The sequence below is a fragment of the Eimeria mitis genome, genomic scaffold (assembly GCF_000499745.2).
Source record: "Eimeria mitis Houghton genomic scaffold, Emh_scaff2700, whole genome shotgun sequence".
Classification (NCBI taxonomy): Eukaryota; Apicomplexa; class Conoidasida; order Eucoccidiorida; family Eimeriidae; genus Eimeria; species Eimeria mitis.
The window spans coordinates 7519-8298 of record NW_013571045.1 but is presented as its reverse complement, the minus strand read 5'-3'; the positions used below and the strand labels follow the sequence as shown (position 1 = coordinate 8298).

The following is a 780-nucleotide window of genomic DNA, read 5'->3' as shown; positions in this document are numbered from 1 at the left end:
GTGGGGTCGGGGGGTAGCACTGCTTTTGTGGGGTCAGGGGGTAACACAGCTTTTGTGGGATCCGGGGGTAGAACTGCCTTGGTGGGATCGGGGGGTAGTACAGCTTTGGTGGGATCGGGGGGTAGTACAGCCTTGGTGGCTTTGGTGGGATCGGGGGGTAGCACTGCTTTTGTGGGGTCAGGCGGCAGCACTGCTTTTGTGGGGTCTGGCGGTAGTATTGCTTTCTTGGGATCGAGTGGCTTGGTGTTGGGATCGGGGGGTGTTGTTGTCTTTGTGGGGTGTGGGGTTGCGGGCGGAGACGCTTGTGGGGTGAGGTTGGTTGGTGGTTGCTGCTTCGGGGGTTTGCTGCTGTCTAGGAGACTGTCTCCGCCTGTCTCCTCAGCCCCCACCAATGCATCGCTGTCGCTGTCAACCATTGCATCTCTTCTGCTGCTGTTGCTGCTGCTCCTGCTGCTGTTGCTGCTGCTGCTCCTGCTGCTGCTGCCACGACGGTACCTCCGGCGTCCCCTACGGCTGCTTCTGGTTTCCCTCGCGCAGAAATCACCGCTGCTGCTGCTGCTGGTTCTGCTGCTGCTCCTGCTTCTGCTGCTGCTGCTGCTGCTGCTGTATTCATCAAGGCTGCTGGGCAGCGTCTCCCAATCGAGGTCGAGCTCTGTCTCCTGCTCAAGTCTGCTGTCTCCTTTGGCGTGGAGACCTATGCTATCATCTGCTGCTTCCAGTTCTGCTGCTGTTGCTGCAAGGAAACTGACTCCCTGCTGCTGCTGTTGCTGCTGCTGCGGT

At 59.7% G+C, this 780-nt stretch overlaps 1 protein-coding gene across 1 annotated transcript in view; it reads right to left on the bottom strand.

Annotated features, from left to right (window-relative positions):
* Positions 1 to 694: 694 nt before the first annotated feature.
* The window catches only part of EMH_0057450 (uncharacterized protein), a gene marked incomplete at both ends in the record, with an annotated part of 7372 nt that continues 7286 nt past the window's right edge, over positions 695 to 780 (bottom strand). The window contains one exon of the mRNA XM_013497479.1: positions 695 to 780. Coding sequence (XP_013352933.1) covers positions 695 to 780 — 86 coding nt within the window.